At 36.7% G+C, this 19,692-nt stretch overlaps 1 protein-coding gene across 1 annotated transcript in view; it reads left to right on the top strand.

Annotated features, from left to right (window-relative positions):
• OBI1 (ORC ubiquitin ligase 1) overlaps nucleotides 1–19,692 on the top strand; it is a 39,208-nt gene extending 19,516 nt beyond the window's left edge. Inside the window, exons 5-6 of the mRNA XM_084877117.1 lie at nucleotides 405–493; nucleotides 16,953–19,692. Coding sequence (XP_084733243.1) covers nucleotides 405–493; nucleotides 16,953–18,462 — 1,599 coding nt within the window. The 3' untranslated portion in view covers nucleotides 18,463–19,692. The remainder of the gene's footprint in view (nucleotides 1–404; nucleotides 494–16,952) is intronic.

A 19,692-nucleotide genomic window follows, 5' to 3' on the forward strand; every position in this document is an offset into this window, starting at 1 on the left:
ACCAAAAATCAATATTATGGCTCAAGAATTTAACTCTTAGCATTAGTTTTGTGAGTGATTGTATATTGTATAATGTTACCATGCTTAGAATATTCACTTATGTGGAAAAGGGGGTGTGGGGGAGAATCATTATAGTCCTTTAATGACTCGTAACTAACATAGCTCCGTTTATTTCCCTGGATAGGAGATTTGCAAAGTGCTTGGAGAATATGGATTTAAAATGCTTGGTTGTTATTCACAATTTCATAAGTCATTCCCTGTGGTGATTCTAAGTTTCTGAAGGCCATGTTCCAGCATTCAGTTTTCTGCTATTATCACTCTAAAAAATACTGGTGGCTCATGTTGTAAATTTCACAAGCACTTTTATTTTAGCTTATACTTAATTATTTTTCATTTTTTTAAAGGCAAATAAAAAACTAAAATTGGAAAATGGTGGCCTAGTGAGGGAGAATTTACGGCTGAAGGCTGAAGTTGATAACAGATCACCACAGAAGTATGTATTTTGTTCATAGAGCAATGTTTCAAATTATGTAAATGTTTTAAAATAAGTTGTTATTGTCTGTCAAATGTGTTTTTCATTGAAGCATATAGGTTTAAGTAGAATGTCTTGCCTCTAAAAGTCAAGTGTATGATTATGTTATTGGTAAAATCTTATTTTCAGTTAAAGCTAATTTTGAAGAAAGGATTTCATTTTTATCCTTTTTCCTTATGTGACTAGCAAAAGGGTTGTTTTGTGACCTAAATCCGATGACTTTTATTTGGTTTTACATATAACTGTTTAATTGAACTAAGAATAGGGAGATAACAATGTCCTTTAGAAGTTTTCTGAAATATACCTAATAATACTAAATATTCATATAGCACTTTCTCTTTGCACGGCACAATAACCTATGATGTACAACTGATATTATTCTCCTTTTATGGATGAGGAAAAAGATGCATAGAGAGGGTAAATTAGTGTATCTAAACCTGCACATCTAGTATGTTATGGAAATAGAATTTGAACCCAGGTAGTCCAGCCCCAGAGTCCATGCTCTGTTCCATTACTGGAAAACCATTACACTTTTGCATTACCCATTACACTAAAAATCTATCCGAAATAGAATTTAAAGTATTAATAGTTGGATTTTGGACTGATTTGAACTATACAATTTAGTGATTTCATTCTTCCTTTGTGATGGGATAGTTTTTCATTCCATTCCACAATCACAGAGATTACAAGTGTTGACCCACTTAACCCTTAGTTTGTCTGTTTAAAATGATAAAGAGTTGAGACTTAAGAGTTAAAGATGGAAAAAAGATGGGGGATACAGCACTTAGGTTTTTCTTCTTCTAGGAAAACAAAACAAAACAAAAAGAACAAGTGAGAAGAGAATATGGTCCCCTGAGGTATGGCATATCAGAACTCCATACTTTCTTCCTGTCTAACCACAAGACTTCCTTTCTTCCTAGTGGAAAAAGATAAGGCAGAATGAAAATTTTTTCCTACCAGAAATAGCTCTCTGCTTGTGATTTGAAAAGGAGAAAATGTTGCCTTCAGTAAAACAAAATGTAATATCAGGAAATGGTAGAAGTAAACCATAATTGCTCAAAATAGAGATAACTAACCAATAGAAAAGAAACATAGCTTTTACTTTTAAGTAGTTCCTTCCCCTGTGCTCTGCAACCTCATTTTGCTTTCATTTCAGATAATGACAAATTAGTGAAATAAGCTTAGGAAGTGTTGCTGGTATGTGGTGGTTTTGAGTCTCTGCTCCTCTCATTTATTGGCAGCTCGCCCTGCCAGTCATAGTAATTCTTGTCCATTAGCCATTTCCCACAGCATGCTGAATGGAACTAAAGCTATTTTGTTTGTAGCTTTTATTTCTTGAAAGGTTGCCCACCAGATTTCAGATTTAATGCCAGGCACCAAGATGTGTGTTTTTAAATATCCATGGCTCCATCCTGATAAGTAACTGAAGAATCTCACCTGAAGAAACCTGCACTCAATTCTAATAAGCAGCCATACTTCTAAATCCCATATAACTCTGGATTTGCTATCTTTAACTTCCATTCCATCCCTTCAGGGTAAGGGGCCACTTTCGCTTTAAAAACGATTTGAACTAACCCCTATTCCAGATCAATTTACAGTGCATTGAGGTATTAAATGCATTGCAATTTGATTTATAGCCTTGTTTACTCTGCATCACCAAACCCTAGTGAGATTCAGAGAGAAGCTGACCACAGCTGAAAATATCCAGATCTGGTTCACCTGAGGAGAGCTTCTATTTATATTGAAAATAATATGAAAATTCAAGAGTTTAAAACTACATGCAAGCAACTAAAAACCACCCATTTCATTTTTTCCCCCTTGATTAGGAAGCACCTTGACCAATTATTTTTCTCTTGTCTACTTAGTTAGATGCCAGTATAAATTTAGAAAATGGCAGGTGGGTTGTAGTAATGAGCATCTTTATCAAAGATGCAGGACTTTAGCCGAGCTTTGAAGGATGGAGATTTCAGTGAGAAGAACATTTGGGCCAGAGAAAACATCTTGAGATGAGAGGAGCACTGTGTGGTCCCTTAAGCTCTAGAACCTTGTCTCCAATAGCAGTCTAACATCACGCTCAAGAAAAATGATAGCTTCCCTCCCGAACTCATCAGAGCATAAGTCTTTTATGTCATTTACACATCTCTTCATTGTGACCGTTATCACTCTAAAAATAGCTAATTAGCACGACCCCACCACATCCACCACTTTTGCTCTAAGCAGGAAGACCTGGTCGCAGCCTCTTATATAGTGTGGAGTGCCAAGAGTGTTACAACTCCACATGGTAAGAAACAACAAGAATGATGAGAGGAAGTTGAAGGGAAGACTGCAAATATTGCATTTCTTATACCACTGAATTCTCTTGGCTTCAATTATTATTCCTAAACTATGCCAGGAAATGAGATATATTTGTCCTTGATAGAGTTAGGAGTTCCTTGGTGACCTTTTAGCTTGAAGAGGTATGAAGAATTGACTTGTAAAGTATTTAAAAGTTCCATGCCCTCTCTCTGTGTTCTCTGTATTTAGTTGTGCCATTTTTATGTTCTAGGTGTGCTAAGCAGGATTTGTGCTATATTGCCAGCTATTATGAGGCTTTAGCAGAACAGCTATTTTTGCTGTTAGCTATTAACTCACCTTAATAGCATAGGGTATAAAGATCTATATATAAAACTTCACAGGTCATTTATATCAAACTTGGTTATAATTGGATTAATGGCTTACTTTCTATAAATATGGATTCAGGAATGTTATGTTCTTATAATTGTGTCTGTAGTGAGATCTGTGGGTTTGATAATGACTCCTTGCATGAAGCAGCTCTTTTATTGCACAGCAACCCCAGACTGTCATTATGAACCAATCTTCTTCACCCAGCTCCTGAGGGAAGATAAGGGCTACAGACACCCTCTGGACAGTGAGCAGAAAAGAAGTGCTCTAAAGAGGAATGAATAGACTTCACAGATTACAATCTGTGTTTTTCTTCCATTTATGCTGTATTTATGTTTACTGTATTTATGTTCCTTGTGTAATCTCATCTATTCCCATGGCTTTAATAATATTTACCATATGTGAGAGGTTACAAAATAAAATTTATATCTTTGGCCTTGCCCATTCTTCTGAACTTTGGATTCTTGTTTCTATCTGTCTACTTTATACTTTCACCTGAATTGCTATACCTTAAATTTAGAGCAAAGAGGTTAAATACAGTCATGTGCTAAGTAACATTTCAGTCAATGTTGGACCACATATACAACAGTGGTCCCATAAGATTATAATGGAGCTGAAAAATTCCTATTCCCTAATGATGTAGTTATTGTAACTTTGGAGTGGTAACACATTACTCATGTTTGTGGTGATACTAGTGTAAACAAACCCATTGTGCTGTCAGTTGTATAAAAGTAGCACATACAATTACAGTAGTGGGCTATACCATCTAGGTTTGTGTAAGTGCACTTAATAATGCATTTCTCAGAACATATATTCATCATTAAGTAGCAAATGACACTTTCGTAGTCCCTTCTTATTCACGGTTTTGCTTTCTGTGGTTTCAATTTCCACAGTTTTAGTTACGCCTACATTCAGTAGCAATCCAGAAATACTAAATGGAAAGTTCCAGAAATAAACAATTCTTAAGTTTTAAATTGGGCACTGTTCTTAGTAGCATGATGAAATCTCATGCTATCTGCTTCCTCATACCCAGGATGTGAATCATCCTTTTGTCCAGTGTATCTATGCTGCATATGCTACCTGCTCCTTACTCACTTAGTTGATCTCAATTATCAGATCAACTGTGGCAGTGTAACAATGCTTGTACTCAAGTAACCCTTGTTTTATTTGATAGTGGCCCCAAAGCCATTCACATATATTTTATTAAGTATATTATTATAACTTTCATTTTATTAGTAGTTATTGTTTATCTCTTACTGTGCCTAATTTATAAATTAAACTTTATCATAAGTACGTATATATGGGGAAAATAGTATATATAGGGTTTGGTACTATCCTCGGTTTCAGGCATCCATTAGGGGTCTTAGAACCTATCCCTCGTGGATAAGGGGGAGACTACTGTAAATGCTTAGCACTGGAGACAGACTACCTATCTTCATTTTCCTGCTGTCACTCTGCCCCTCTGCCCCTACCCACCATACTCAATATTGTCTTTTTATAAAGTATAAATCAAATTATTTAAATCTTCTGCCTAAAACTATTCAGTGCTTTCCTAAAATAAAATTCAGATCATGTACAAGCTAGACTATGTGTACCTGTTTCACTTCATCTTATTTTCATTTCCCCAACTTATCCTGCTCCAGTCATAATGGCCTTCTGTTTCTAAAACATGCTGGACTTTTGTTCTCTACTTAGAATGTTCAGCTTCCAGATCTTTATGTGTGTGGCTCTCTCTTCTGTTATCAGATTCAGAGAGGACTTTCCTGATCATTCAGTGAAAAGCAGCCCTCTGCTTCAGCACCTTATACTTCCTTACTCAGTCTTATATTGATAATAGCAATAAATCATGGCGTGGGATCGCAGTATAGTGTGTGATTATGAACTCCGGAGCAGGCTTCCTAGGAATGAACTCATTGTTCACTTACTAGCTCTGGGACATGGGGGAAGATATTTAACCTTTCTTCACTTCAGTTTTTATCTTCTGTGAAATGGGGACAGGAACTTCCTAGTTGTAATGAGAGTTAAATGAATTAAACTTGAAATGCATCTAGAGCCCATAATTAATGCTCAACCAGTGTTATGGTATTATTTATTGTCTTCTTCATCCTTATTACTGTCTGAAATTATCTTGTTCGTTTAATTGGTTGGCCTGTTTGTTGTCTGCCTCCTCCATTCTAAAGTTTTAAGCTCCACAGGGTAAAGACCTAGCTGCCAACTCCTTCCCTTGTAAAACCCCAGCACTTGAAAGGCACCTGATAAATATTTGTTGAGTAATTAAATGAATAGATAAATAACATTTGGAAAATTATTTAAACTCTTGGTGCCATCATTTTCTTTATGTAAAATTGGATAATTTGATATTGCAAGGATTAAAATAAATTATTTTATATCTTTGGCATAATATGTAGCACAACAAACTGGTAGAGGTGTGTGTGTGTGTGTGTGTGTGTGTGTGTGTGTGTGTGTAAATAATTGCACCTTTCATCCATTGCACCCAAGACTGTTTATCCTCTTGCTTTGTTCCTATTCTCTTTAATGACTTTACTACTCATCTGCTTGCCTAAGGTAAAAACTCCAGTTTCCCCGACCAGGAATCAAACTGTGACTTCCTGGTTCGTAGGTGGACACTCAACCACTGAGCCATGCTGGCCGGGCTTGCTTTGCCCATTTTAACAACCTTCCCACTGCTTGTTCTTCTTTTCCACTCTGAACCCTTGAGCATCTGTTTTGTTGTTGCCTGAACTCTAGAAAATAAATTTGATCATCTCATTCCCCTGCTTAATAAACTTTGGTGATTCCTAATTGCCCACAAGTTAAAACCCAAATTTCTTAGTATAGTATGTGAGAATCCTTAACTATATGTCCTCAGCTTAGCCTTCTAGTCTCCTCTCCTGCCTCCCCCTTCCAGTACTCTGCTTTGGCCATGCTGAATTTCTCACGGCCCCAGACTTGCCATGTGGTGACATGTCTTTGTACATTTGCTCATGCCTTTTCCTAAGCCTTCCCTGGTCCTCCCCATTAGCTTCTTCTTTTTATTCTGCCTGGTTATTTCCTACCCATCCTTTAAGATCTGTAAAGCACTCAATGATTTCCTTAGACAGAGGAAACACTTTCCTCATGTTCTTCCCATTGTTTTTCTATTGCATTGTTTTAAAGATCACATTGTATATTGACTAGTTCCATGACTATAACACCCAGTTAATCTATCAGCTCGTTGGAGCTAAGACTTTTTTTTAAAATGCATCTGTGTGTGTGTGTGTGTGTGTGTGTGTGTGTGTGTGTGTGTACATATTTCTATTACTGGTATGAGCATACATGTATCTTCTCTGGGTCCTGGCAAAGGGAAGGTGTCCTTATATTCTAATACTCTATATTGCTACTTGGAGGGAACTGACCAAGAATTAAGATTTTTAGCTTTCTTGTAAGTTAAAGTATAAAGTGTTTAAGAGGGCAGGGAATCAGATTTCTGGCATTTTCTCCAAATGAGGAGAGCAGAAGGATTTCCTGAAATTTTCATACACTGTACTGAAGAGTGAGAGTTACAAAAGGAAAAGAGGAGGCAACCTTAGAGCTCGCCTGGCTCCTCGATAAGGTTTCTTGTCTGAGTCTCCTTTCCTGAACCAGGTTTTCCTGCACTTACCTGTGTCCATGCTGACTCCAAGCTATGGCCTGTTCCATTTCACAGGTCTGTTCTTCCTAAACTGTGTTTTAAGACATGCTTGTATCACTGTCACTACTCCTGGCTCTTGTTTTTTTTTCAGCAGCACTTGCTGGCCTTGGCTGTTCTCCCTTCTTGACTTATGCTGGCCTTTATTGTTTCTCATGATTCTGCTCTGACAAACCATGATTCCTGGTATTTGACCCCAGCCTGATCCAATGAGTGATTCTGCTTGCCCTTTGGTTTTCCCGGAAGGGGAACTTGTAGACTGTCAGGGGAGCCTGATGATACCCTGGGGCCAGACTGTGACAGCCAGGTGTGCTCAGGCCCCTCAGCCGCCTGAGGGGCCCTTCTCTGGATATTCAGCTAATTGGGGATGGACAGTTACTGCAGTTTTCTGTCAACTTGTCTTTATTATGTTGATAAGATATTTTAGGAGCCTGCAATGCATGCTAATGACTAAGCAATAAGCTTGTCAGAACGATTATGAACTGCAGGAGAACAAGGATAATATCTTCTACTCCTTTTGTTTTCCTTCCTCATAGCCCCTCGGCATACCTTAGTCCTCAGAAACTGTCATCTCAGTAATAATTACAGGATACCTGGATCACAGTTTTTTATTTTGTTTTATTTTGTTTCAGATTGTTCCTCATGCTGAGAGAGATTGCTCTAACTATAGGGGAAAATGTATACATAGTTATTAGTCCAGAGATTTTAAAGTTTGCTTTTTTCATTTAACAATAGTTTTACTCTTTTATAATATTAATATTCTGTTGTTAAGGATATTTATATTTTGAGGAAAAGAATTCATCTTAGAATTACAAAAAAAAAATATGAAATAGCATGTCTTAAAGTTTTATCCTTCCATGAATGATTAGTATTCCCACTGATGTCATGTAAACTATCAAGGATGATCTTCTTGGGCAGAAAATTAGGGCATTTCTGCATGGAATTGTAATGATATATATTTATCAAATAGAATGAAATTTATTCCATAGTAAAAGAGTAATCCACCCTCATAGGCAGTAAGTGTGTATATATAGGTCAGCTCTTTTTGGAGATTTACCCCAAAGGGGAATCTTTTCCTCTTCAATTTGCATATGCTACCCAACACTCCAGTTGTTTCTGTTAAGAATTTCTAGATATCTCAGCAAGAATTTTAAACACTATAATTTTTTACTACAAATACCTGGTAAGTTTAATAAAATACACACACACACACACACACACACACACACACACACACATGCACACACCTTTCCTTAAAATTATGTTAATAATATGAGCTATTTTTAAACTCTGCTCTCCATTTGCTATTAAAGCAATTCTACCTTAATTTTTTTAAAAATATGTTTTTATTGATTTGAGAGAGAGGAAGGGAGAGGGATAAAGAGATAGAAATATCAAAGAGAGAAACGTCAATCAGCTGCCTCCTCTGCACCCTTTACTGGGGATGGAGCCTGCAACCCAGGCATGTGCCCTGGCGGGGAATTGAACCAGTAATCTCTTGGATTATGGGATCAACACTCAACCACTGTGCCACACCAGCTAAGCTCTACCTTAATTTTTAAATAGAATTTTTGGGCGGTAGAAGAATAATGTCTCCAAGGGCCTCAATTCTTTTTTAGGTCCATTGTCCATGTGACCTTGTCTTTAAAGGGGAAATTGTGGCTTTTTAAAATTCTTATAACTATTGAAGCATTTGATATTTTGTGAATAAACCAAGATGCAACATAACATAGCTTGTATTGTTTTTTAAATTCCTCAATATTAGTTCCTAAAACAAGTACCTATGTGATGTTTAAGCACTAAAATGTTGTTATTTAAATTTTTCTTTATTTCACATAAGTAGCATTGTTTCCTTATAGTTGAAGATGCCTGCTGATTTGTGCATGAGTTAGACAAGATGATCATATATACTTTTTATATTTAGTACACTAAAAATAAAACTTTTGGTTCATAGTTCTGGTTCAAATTTAGCTTTCATGACTCTGGTTAAAACAGACACTCTCTTTGGTTGGCATTTGCCAGAATGATCTGTCTGGTCTATAATTTCCTTGGAAAATGTTCTTTGGAAGCTTCAAAATACTCTTGAGCTTGTGTCTGAAACATAGTTGGTGTTTGATAAATATCCATTTTGTATATTCATATCTTGTTTTCCCACATCTTTTTTTCTCTCTCCATTTTCTCTTAGCAAATGTATGTATTAATAAATATCACAACAATGCTAGTCCCTTGACTCTTTAAACAGACTTTGTGCTCAGTAAACCTAGCTTGCATTCTACACTATTCCACAGTATAAATAGATACTGTATTCATACTGCATAACCTTGAACAAGAGACAACCTTTAAAACTTCTCATTTCAAATCTTTAAAATATCAGATTTTGTCTAGTTGGTGTGGCTTAGTGGTTGAGCGTCAACCTATGAGCCAGGAGGTCATGGTTCCATTCCCAGTCAGGGCATAAGCCTGGGTTGAGGGCTCGATCCCCAATAGGGGGTGTGCAGGAAGCAGCTGATCAATGATTCTCTCTCCTTATCTCTCTCTCTCTCTCTCTTTCTCTCTCTCTTTTTCTCTTTTCTCTCTCCCTTCCTCTATGAAATTAATGAAAAATATTTTTTTAAATAAGAGCAGATTTTGCTTTATAAAATTAACATGATTAAATTAAGTAAGATATATGTCAAGCATATGGCAATGTACTTGATGTAAGTAAACATTCAATAAGTTGTGGCTGCTGCTATTGTTACTGCCATCATCATTGTCAATAGATACCTCACTGCTATTAAAGATTTATCTTTACACATACTCTTGGTTCCATCCCAAAAGTTCACTTTTTTTTCCTTTTTTTTAATTGGCCAGGGGATAAAGACTTTGTCTCGCATCTTTAGGAGGCAGGACTATAAGAATGTCTTCCTGTTCTCTTTCAGTATGCCTCATATTATTTAATACTAGAGACCCAGTGCATGAATTCATGCACAAGTGGGGTCCCTCGGTGTGGCCTGCAGGGATTGGACTGAAACTGGCAGTCCAGTGCCTCCTGTCGCTCCTGCTTATCCCGGCCCCGCTGTACCTACCTCTTCACACCCAGTCAGAAGAGGCGAGCACAGGCCATGAGCCCCTTCTCTGGTGCCTGTCCTGAGTGAGCAGTGAGGTGGGGGGGGGGGGGGGAGGGCGAGGAAGGGGGATTGGACCCACAGGACTACTAGGGAGTGAGTGGCTGGCGCTGGGCTGGTGCGCCATTGGGATGTTGGGCCACAGTGACAGGTCGGTCAGCTAAGCGGCACTCCCACTGTGGGAGCGCACTGACCACCAGGGAGCAGCTTCTGCATTAAGCACCTGATCCCTGGTGGTCAGTGTGCATCATAGCAACCAGTCATTTGGTAGCTTAAGCTTTCAGATAGATAGATAGATAGATAGATAGATAGATAGATAGATAGATAGATAGATAGATAGATAGATGATAGATAGATATTTTTGTGGAACCAACTTATGTGACTAGGAATGTGACATAGTACATTTATGATTTAAAAATTCTCTAGAAATGTATCATTTTTATAACTGAATTCTTAATTTTAAAAGAGAAAAACTCTCTCGAAGAAACACTGGCAAGTCATATAGGTCAGCAGTGGGTAAAAATGTATAGGCCATTTCTTAAAGTTTTCTAGTAGTGTTTAAAGAGAGATGCCCCCTTCACTAGCACATGCGCAAGGATGAAATAGATGTGGATAATGTACAAACAACTCTTTGGATTCAGTTGAGAGAGAAAGGCCTCCACCACCAAATACAGTTTTGAGCTCCCTACAGTCCTGGTCCTCTGTGTTCTCTTTTCCTAAAATTACCTCCCCCCCCCCCCCCCAAGTTCACCCTATACACAATGCACAAGGCAGAACACAGCATTGGGACCTCTCCCTTTCCTTCCCACTTCTGTCCTGAAGAGCTCATTTTATAAGCTACTCACTTAAGTCAGGTATAATTAAAAAGACGAGTTTGTACATTTAAAGAGTCTCTGGTGGATTATACTTAAGGAGAAAATTCTTTGGAAAGAGAAAGGAACAGTGGAAATTTCCTTTCCCTCTCAGACTCTACTTCTCTTCCATGTTTAAAATAAAGAACATGCTTTTCTAATATCTCTAAAAGCCAGGAAATGAGAAGATAGACATCTACAGTTATGTAGACAGGCAACTCTACAATAAAATCCCACTCTGTGAATGGTTCATTCTTTCTTAGGGTAAATGTGGCAATACTTTAAAAAATATTTGAGAGTCACGTAACTTTACTTGGTTTTCTCACATACTAGCCATTACTTTAGGTTAGGGGTGTCGAACTCAATCAGAAAAGGGGCCAAAATCTAAAATCCAGCCTAAATCGCGGGCCGAATGGTTTACTGAACAGTCATAAACTGACAATGTCATAAACTGACAGCGGAGTGCAGTGATGACAGCGCGGTGCGGGCCACATTGCAAGGCCTGGCGGGCCTTGTGTTTGACACATGTGCTTTAGGTAATCCTGTGCTTGCTTTGGTAGCACATATACATGATATTGTTAATCCTTACTTTACATCCTTTAAAGTACCATAAAAATAGTATTTCAAGCTAAAACCATGCAAAGTAGTAATAATGGGAAAAATCTCATTGTTCTATAACCTTTAACAATTTTTGTCAAAACATTATATCTCTTATTATTTATAAGTATATATGGAAATGAAAAAAATAGTAAAACTAATATTTAGTAAGTTAATGTTTATTTCTTTGAAAAAAACTTACGGAGAATAATCAGTAGTGCTTGCCACCTTATGGAATAACTTATATATGAAGCATCTTTTCTAACACCTTAACGAATTGTCCTGCTCCTTTTCTAACACCTTAACAAACAGTCCTCCTCCTAAGTTTGCATCAGCTTCTATCACTATATCCTTTGTGCTTTCAATGTCATGAAATATTTCCATTTTTCTTTAATGTGAAAGTTTTTGCTAGCCTATTACTTCCTCTAGACATCTTTATTCTTTTCATCACATCCAATTTTCTCATTTATGTCAATAAGTTTGCCTCTCCCAAGTTCCTCAAGCATATCTAGAGGCTCTCGAATGGTGACAGGTTCAGCATTCCCAACTCCAGCTATTCTTCTATACTTACATTTACATTTGATTCTAGTTTTGCTTCTAGTATTAAACCACCTTTCATTTCTTTGCTGCTCCTTCAACTTTGTGGGCTAATCCTGCCTTTTGATTACCCATTTCTGTAAATGTCATGTAGCAGCACAGCTCCCTGGTTTGCTGTTTGTGTGTGAACTGATTATCAGATCAGTGTGGCCAGTCACTCTCAGACTTTGAAAACAGTGATCTGATTGGTCACTTATTATAATACACATCTGCTACTTATTGGTGTTTTGTAAACTGAAAGCTGGCAGTGAAAATTTTACTTTAATTTGAACCATGTTGTTAAGTCACTGGTGTTATTAATTAACCTGTGCCAGCTGAAATCTGTGCATATTAGAACGGTGTCCAGCAAGGACATCAGCATTGAAAATCCATCAGGCTAGATCACAAAGCTGGGCCAGAACCAAAGGTTTCTTTCACTTTGTTTCATAATTGCTTTGGCTAGCAAGTGAGGAAAAGATATAAAATCGAAGAAGCATGGGAAGCAGGTAGCTCACTTTGCCAGTGTCCCCTTTGTCCCTCAAGATGATGTTGTTAAAGTTTGGTGGTCTCAGTACTAGCTATGCTCGCTCTGTTTTCCTTTTGTCTGGGATGATTTGAGAACTAGAGAGGGAGAGTAAATTCTGGCATCTGTTCTTTTACTACATTTGCTTTCTTCTGACCTCCTTCAAACATAACCTGTTCCTCCTGTATGATGGTCTATAAGTAAATGTGGTCATGGGAACTTTTCTTCGTTGGAGGTCCCCTTGAAATAGTTGTAATACCTCAAAGGTGAAACCAGTAGGACTTTAATTTCTTTTCCAGTAGGGACAGGAATAATCTTATATTTCTGTAGCTTTTTGGACAAGGGGAGCCCTCCACCAGAACACATCAGTTAGCATTGCAAAGTGAGAAATCCTTTGAGCTTCTCCTGGATTCTAGCAGAACACACTTCCGATATCAGTTGCAGTTCCCATTCTGCTCTACAATGTTTTCTCTAACATAATGAAGCCTTTGGCCATCACTGCTACTTTGAAAATCAAAGCCTTTTGGTCTCTAATGGAATGTTTATGAAAATACTCCATTTTGAAATTTGCTCAGGAAAAGGAAGTATGGTAAATGATGTTAGAAATCCCTCCGGCTTGCCTTGGCATTGATTCATTTAATGAGATGTACTCTGGAAATATCTGGAATTACTGTGAATAAGAGAGTATTAAAACCCAAAGGTAAATAAGCTCTTATCCTCATTGTTTTCTTCCTTGGAAGTTTAGCATCATATATGCATTCCTAATTGTTATTTCTATGTGATCAGGTAAATTGCTCTTTGCCAAATTAATATAGGCATCTAGGGTAAGCTAAAAATCTCTATAGCCTATGTCAAAAGTCTCATCTGTTTAGGGTAAAAGTGGGAGGGGTTTTTTGTTTGTTTGTTTGTTTGTTTGTTTGATGGAGCATTTTAGAATGGCAAGCCTGTAGTGGGAAGAAAAAAAAAAAGTTATACTGTTATAAGCCATGCTTTGTTGCTTTTCTTGGTGTCAGTGAAAAAAGCAGCAGTCATATGTATGAAACATTTAGTTTAATAATATGGCGACTCATAAATCTTACATGTAAAAGAGGCCTAAGGACCTTTGGCTTATCCTGTGGTGTTGGCCCTATCTTGATGTAAGACATTGATGTGTCTTAAAATAATAAAATAGCATTCATTCAAGAAATATTTAATGAAGAATTGCTATACACCAGTAATTGTTCTAGGGATCTAGCAGTAAATATAAGATGGTCGAACTCTTTGCTTCCCTGCATTCTAATGGGAAAGAGAGAGACAGAAAACAAGTAAATTACATAGATTAATGTATCAGTTCCATGGCTTTCATTATGCATTTCTGTTAATTTGTCCATCAACATAGATCCCTCAGTAACATGGTAAAATGGTCTGATCACTCCAAGTATTATAGACTTTTTAAGTATTGGAATGGAATTGAGGGCAGTGACCTTTTAGAAAACAGTTAGCTTCATCAGTGACTTCTGCTTGCTTGTTCTTCTCATATGCAGGCTCCCTTGCTGGCCTTTGTTTGTTCTCATGGCACTTCAGCTTTCTTTTAGAAGTAACACAAAAAATATGATTAGGGCTATCATTTTGACTTCAACTCAGAACCATTTTTTAACTTGTTTTAAAAACTTGTGGGGGCAGCTCTGGCCAGGTAGCTCAGTTGGTCAGAGTGTCGTCCAGATACACCAAAGTTGCAAGTTTGATCCCCAGTCAGGGCACATACAAGAATCAACCAATGAATGCATAAATAAGTAGAACAACAAATTAATGTTTCTCTCTTTCTCTCCTTTCCTCACTTCCCCTCCCTTCCTCTCTCTCAAAAAAAATTTTTTTTAATTAATTAATTAACACAAGATGCAAATATAGCCTCTTACAATGACATTATATGTGAAAATTTCAAACAAAACCTGGAATAAGAAGCTTCTGATTTTTTTTGAGAAATGTTCCGTATTTGTTGGTATAAGCCTCTGAGTTCCCAAGGATATCCCTTTCATAACAGACACTATTTAGTAACAATATTTGATTTTAAATTGTTTTATATTTTTCATCTGAGGATAGCTTTATCATAAAAATTACACTTAAAAAAAACAAATTTTCTTGACAGACAAATTTAAAGCTGTCACTTTGCTGTGTGCATTAAATAAACATGCTACACAATTTTTCTATTTAAAAATATGTAGATTATTTTATTATGCCAGAGTGTTTACAGTCAAGAACTCACACTGTTGCTGACGGCATTAAAGATCTTTGTCCACTTTTCGAAATTATCTTACAGAAACTACAGCTTTGTCAAATACAACATTTATAAACCAAATTTTTTTTTTTTTTTTTTTTTAAAGAAGGAAACCCTTTCATTTTTTTCATTTAACCAAATACTCATCATGGTAAGGTTGGTCTTTAAAACAGGGAGGCTTGTTATTTTAGTTGCTTTTATTTTTGTTATACCTATTTTATTTTTATTTATTTATTTTTTTGCTTTTCTTTTTAGAGGTTGAAGGGAGTATGCTCTTTCTGAGAGTTCAGTTAATTGCAGTGAGTAGATCAATATTCAGCAACAAGTCTTTTAAGGCCCTTTTTAACCTTGCGATTTTATGAATCTATATTTACTTTTGCCCCTGCTTTTTTCCCTTGATAACAAGAGCCAGGATCATATCAAAGGTAAACTGGAGAGAGAATTGAGCTAGTGTAGGAGGATGTGATAGAGCATGTAGTAGTAACTCTAAGGGGTGCAGTTACTATTGGTTTCTTCTCCTTTATAGTTTTTTAAAAATACTTCATACATTTTATTCATTGTAATTATTTTCATTATGGGGGGTGGAGGGGAGGAGAAAAGATAAACCCATAGATAAAAAACATTTGTAAAAAGTCTCCTTCATAAGTATCTTCCTCCAAGGAGACAACCCCTGAATTCTTCATGGTTCAATATATAATATAATTAATAAAAGCAATGATTAAGAAAATAGCTTTTGTGGAGAAAAGTTTTTTTTTTTTTTTTATGGGTTAGAATATAAGGCTTATGTTTATTGACTCATACAAGCAGTTGTTTTGTTTTGTTTTTTAAGAGAGTTTTCCTTGGTGGCAAGATGGAATTTAAGGTAGACATTTTATGTCCCTTTAGGTGGGACAGTCTATTGACTTTTGTATCCTTAGTTCCAAAAATATCACTAGCCCATACTAGGTGCTTATAACTGGGCTGAACCCAATGCCATTCTTCTTCTTCTTTTATTTTATTTATTTTTTAATCCTTACCAGAAGATTAAATAACTTGCTAACTTTTCCATTGCTTTCCTGGAGCTTATACTCTAAAGGGGAGGAGAGAGACAGAAAACAAATAAATTACATGGATTAATTTCTCAGTTCCTATCTTTTCCACTGATTTTCAAAGAGAGTGGAAGGAAGAGGGAGAGAAAGAAAGAAACATTGATGTGAGAGAGATACACCGACTGGTGGCCTCCCCCAGGAGCCCTGACCAGGCTGGGGATTGCCATTGAGCCTGCAATTGAGGTATATGCCCTTGACCAGAATCAAACCTGGGACCCTTCAGTTTGTGGGTCAGTGCTCTATCCACTGAGCCAAACTAGCAAAGGCCCAATCAATACCCATTCTTAAGGAAGTTGAAAATAAGATAAGCTCAAGCAAAAGGAGTGAATTTTTTATGTGTTCTTTTTCAGTTACTCTCCGAAGTATTCCTTTTCAGAAAGTGTGAAAATGTTTTTATGCGTAATATATTGTAACCACAAGCACTGACTTTATATTTCAGAGTTGGAGAAAATGAGATTGATGTTTCACATAATTGTAAAATGCCAAAAATAAGTAGAACTGAAATGAGTTAAAGCCCAGTGTTCAAAAAGGCCAAGTAAAAGCTTCAGATCAACGGTGGCTATAATTGAAAGGATCCAAATAAGTATTTAAAACCATCCCTGCTGGGACTGCTAGGATTTCTGAATTTCAAAATGGCATTTTATGTTTGACAAGGTGACATTGTATAAGAAATGTATTATAAAACACTGCTGTATGATAGGAAAATGATTGAATGTAAATATTTCAAGATGTGGACCACTGTTCAAATGTTATCATAAATCTTTGCCATTGTTTTAGGGGATAACTCTTCATGCATATATGAGATGAATTGATAGAGCTAGTTCTTAGAAGGGAAATCTTCAGCAAGTTTCTGCCTCTTCTACCACTAGTTTGATTTGACCACAAAAGTATTCTTTAAATCTTTGCCATATTATTATATGGCAATATAATAACAATTATTATATTGTTAAATTAGTGGGGAAAACCTTTTTTTTTTTTTTTTTAATACATCTGGCATTGCTTTGTCCTCTTCATTGAAATATCACATGTGAAATTAGAATGCGCTGAGACAATTGGCATTCTTGAAAAGTGAGGCTAACTGTCCTTCCATTCCTTGCAGGTTTGGAAGGTTTACAGTGGCTGCTCTTCAGTCCAAAGTAGAACAGTATGAACGTGAAACCAATCGCCTCAAGAAAGCCCTGGAACGAAGTGATAAGTATATAGAGGAACTAGAATCTCAAATTGCACAGCTAAAAAATTCAAGTGAAGAGAAGGAAGCTATGAATTCCATTTGCCAGAGAGCACTTTCTACAGATGGCACGGGGTGCAAAGGCAGCGAGGAGGATATGGCATCCACAAATCAAGGCGATGGTGCCAGAAAGCAGCTTAGCTCTTCCACCCCAAGCTCCCACCTGACACAGCCTTCTAACAGTTCCGCCCGGCAGGAAAGCACCAACAAAGCAGAACTAAATTGTTCCAAGAACAAAGACCTATATCAAAAACAGGTGGAAATAATGTTAGGTGTAACTGATGCCAGTATGGATACTTATTTGGAAGGAGAATGGGGTAATAAGCCAACTGACAGTGCACCCTACAAAGATGAACTTTATGATCTTCCAGCTCCTTGCACTCCTTTGTCCCTTAGTTGCCTTCAGCTCAGCACTCCAGAGAATAGAGAGGGCCCTATGGCCAAAGTGGGAAGTTCCAAAAAGCACTCAAACCATCTCAGAAAATTGGTGTTTGATGATTTTTGTGATTCTACAAATGTTTGTAATAAAGATTCTTCAGAAGATGATAAAAGTGAAAGTGAAAAGAAATCAGAACGTTTTAATTCCCCAAAGACTGGGTTTTGGGATTGTTGTTCCACAAGCTATGCCCAAAGCTTGGATTTTGAAAACGCAGAGGACAACACGATAGCAAATTCTGTCGGACAGATTTCTTCAAAACTGAGTGAGAAATCGGCCTCATGTTTATCTAAGAGGCTGAATTCTATTCGCTCTTCTGAAATGAATCGGACAAGAACATCCAGCGAAGCCTCAATGGACGCAGCTTACCTTGACAAAATCTCTGAGCTGGACTCAATGATGTCTGAGTCGGACAACAGTAAGAGCCCTTGTAATAACAGTTTTAAGTCAGTGGATTTGGAAGGGTTATCAAAGTCATCTCAAGGCAGTGAATTTCTTGAGGAACCAGATAAATTGGAAGAAAGAACTAAGCCAAACCTTTCCAAAGGTTCTCTAACTTCTAATCAGTTAGAAAATGGAAATGAATGGAAATCTTCTTCTTTTTTCCTCCTCTCTCCACCTGACCAAGAAATGAGTGAATTTTCGGTCCATCCCAGTTCTAACTCGGGAACTAATGAACTCAAACCCCCAAGCTGCTTATTTCAAACTGAGTTTTCCCAGGATGTTTTGTTAAGCAGTTCACATAGGCTGTTTGAAGATCAAAGGTTCGGGTCATCTTTGTTTAAGATGTCCTCAGAGATGCATGGTCTTCCTAACCACCTTCAGTCTCCTTGGTCTACTTCTTTTGTGCCTGAAAAGAAGAATAAAAATGGGAATCAGTCAACAAAAAGAAAAATCCAGAGCAGCCTTTCCAATGCTAGCCCATCAAAAGCAACTAAAAGTTGACCCATTAGGAGGGTGCCATTTATGTTTTTGTCCAGAGATGAATACAAGTTTTTAAAGTTATCTTTTTCCCCCTCATAAAAGTTCTGTACAATTTTGAATTGGTAATCTTTAGTCAACTATCAAGTAAGAATGGTAGATTAGCTTATACCAGAATACTTTTGTTCATTTTGAAGAGTTTCTTCATTTTCAAATGGGAATATTTTTTACCAGAAGGTAGGCAGAAGGTTTCTTTTAAATGAATATTATTTGTATCTGATTTGGGTATATTTTGTTTTGAATCTTGATTTAACTATTAGATACAATGGCCTATTAATGAGCCTCAGTTATCTTCAGAACTAGGATTTTTTTAAATAAAACGGTGTTGTCTACACACTGCTCATGACACTTGAGTTTCTTTAAAAGATTTTCCTAGGGTGGACATTATTTTGACCCCTTTTATTTATGTCTAGTAGTGGCCTTTTATGCAAGGCCATCATGGATTAATAGCACTCTAACCTTAGACCAATATTAAATTCTTTTTTTTTTTTTTTTTTTTTTAGATTTTGTGTGTATGTGTTTTTAATATTGTGTTTTGTTCAGTTTTTGTAAAAACATTTTGCTAGTATGAAAGGATACATTTCTATATGAAAATATTTGTTTTATGTCAGATAACTTTCTTTTGTTCATCTTTTTGTGTGTAGTGAAAAATCAAAAAATTGAGCCTACTTTGGAAAGAAGGCATGGAACAGTTGCGTTTGGAGGAGCCTAAACATGGTAGTCTCATTGTTCCAGATAGACAGGTGCAAAAACACTCACAAGTTCTGGATCCACTTGTGCCAATCTGCCAGGGAAGCTTTTTTGGAATGATCAAGTTGTTGTTTGCATGTTACTGTTCTTTGTAAAAACTCTATGCATGGTAGCATTCTTGCTTGCACTGTTTTTTCTTAAGAAAAAGGTGTTTCGGTTGGCTAATGGAATATCTTCTAAGTAGGACATTATTTTTTTTAATGAAGAGTGTTAGGGTATGAATAGGTGAGCTAAAGCACAATTTATAATTTAGGATCTGAAAAAATTTGCTCTCAACATGTTTGATATAGCTATATAGGCTTTTAAAAATGGTTTAATATGCTAGTGACTTGCTTAGCTAAAGTGCACTGAACATTTTACATTGATATCATACTATTTTATGTTTATACTGCATGCTTTTCTATGTGAATTGAAGAAAGGTTGCCATCGCATTGTAATCCTTAA

Source organism: Pipistrellus hanaki (assembly GCF_964339955.1).
Source record: "Pipistrellus hanaki genome assembly, chromosome: 3".
NCBI lineage: Eukaryota > Metazoa > Chordata > Mammalia > Chiroptera > Vespertilionidae > Pipistrellus > Pipistrellus hanaki.